This window comes from Egretta garzetta, unplaced genomic scaffold, assembly GCF_000687185.1.
Source record: "Egretta garzetta isolate BGI_Z169 unplaced genomic scaffold, ASM68718v1 scaffold347, whole genome shotgun sequence".
In the NCBI taxonomy this organism is placed as follows: Eukaryota; Metazoa; Chordata; class Aves; order Pelecaniformes; family Ardeidae; genus Egretta; species Egretta garzetta.
Genome location: NW_009260184.1, coordinates 566,207 through 567,782, shown reverse-complemented (window position 1 = coordinate 567,782; position 1,576 = coordinate 566,207). Strand labels below are relative to the sequence as shown.

Below are 1,576 nucleotides of genomic sequence, written 5' to 3'. Positions count from 1 at the left end.
CGGGGCCTGGAGGTGGCCCAGGCAGCCCAGCAGGCGGGGGCAGCCCCCCGGCTCCGCGCCCAAGGGCTTCCAGGCAGCTTCTCCAAGCGCACGGAGGCACTGGGGAGACAGACGGGCTAGCAGAGCTGACGAGGCACAAGCGTGAATCAAGCAGGACTTAAATCCTTGATTGAAAACCATGAATTTCATTACAAGTGATAAAACAGACACAGGGAACCCGGGGGCTGCCAGCGCTGCCCCCCCAGTTTGTTTTCCAGCTGGGAAAGAAGCTGCTAAGGAGCAGAGCCCACACTCATACGCGAGGAAGGAAACGGGGGCCTAGGAAAAACACCGGTTTCGGCATAGGATTGCTCTATGTCCTACCAGCTCCACCTGCGGAGGGAGGCTGCCCGGCTTTGGATGCGATCCCTGCTCAGCACTCAGAGCTGGCTGCAGAGCCGCTCCAGCCACACCAGCCCCAGCGCCCCTGGCCACGGCCACGCATCGCAGCGGGGGGAATCCACCTCTGCGGAGGGTTTGTACCCGTTCCGTCAGCATTTTGCTCTCGGGGGAACGTTAACAACAGAATTTGGAAACGCAGCTCACCATGGTGGAGAAGATGGTCTCCATCTTATCCTCTTGCGGCCGCCTGAAGCCAGTTATTTTGCACGCCAGGCTGCTGTTCACAAGGACTTTGTGGGCAGCGAGGCTTTTATGTATGTAACCCATCTCTGCCAGGTACTTCATGCCGGAGGCAATCCCCTGCAACATGCAAACGAGCTGGGTGGCCGTGAGCTGTCCCTCGTGCTTCTGGAAACAAAAAAAAAAAAAAAAAAAAAAGAGGAAAAGCCAGAGTGATGCCCAGTTCAGGGGGGCACCACCAGCAGAGCCCGAGGGGGTGGCAGACCCGCAGCACTCACCCTGAGAAAAGCATCCAGCACGCCGTTCCCCACGTACTCCATCACGATCATCATGGTGCTCCCTGCACGGACAGACAAGGAGCGCTGCCTGAGTCCTGCCCCTCGCTCGGGCAGCTCTGGCACTGCGGGCGGGAGAAAGCCGGGTGCCAGCCTCCAGCGTGGCTAGCTGGCGCTGCCGGGCTACCAAGGGCGCGACGGGGACTTCATCTCCAATGGGCTGCAACGAGCAGCGGGTCCGAGGCTTCGCTGTTGCTCCCGGCTGGGATCCCACCGGATCCCAACATCAGACACTCCTTTTATCGGGACACCCAACCGTGTCACGAAGGAGGACAGCGCTACCCAGCGAAGGCAAAAGCAGCCAGATCAGCCCAGGCCTCGGGACAGAAATACTTCCTCACCTAACAAAAAAGGCGAGTTAAAACCAGCAAACGTGCTCCCATTTCTTTGGACTTACACGGATACCCATTTAACCACAGCACCCGTAGGCTGGCTGAGCGCACGCGCTCCCCCGAGAGCCGGGAGCAGTCAGTCATCTGTTTTACTGACAGGACCTCACCTCAATTTGCTTTTATTAAGAGTGCCCCTGCTAAGCCCGTCCTACTGCTGGGATTTATTAATCTAGCTGTAAGCATTTTATTAATCATCAGAATGCTAAGATAGCCAATACGTGAGGAAAC

The 1,576-nt window shown here is 57.7% G+C and overlaps 1 protein-coding gene across 1 annotated transcript in view; it reads right to left on the bottom strand.

Moving 5' to 3' along the window:
- Positions 1 to 1,576, bottom strand: part of EPHA10 (EPH receptor A10) — a 37,807-nt gene that overhangs the window by 2,478 nt on the left and 33,753 nt on the right. Inside the window, exons 10-11 of the mRNA XM_035897444.1 lie at positions 900 to 1,021; positions 586 to 789 (exon numbers count right to left, since the gene is read on the bottom strand). Coding sequence (XP_035753337.1) covers positions 586 to 789; positions 900 to 1,021 — 326 coding nt within the window. The remainder of the gene's footprint in view (positions 1 to 585; positions 790 to 899; positions 1,022 to 1,576) is intronic.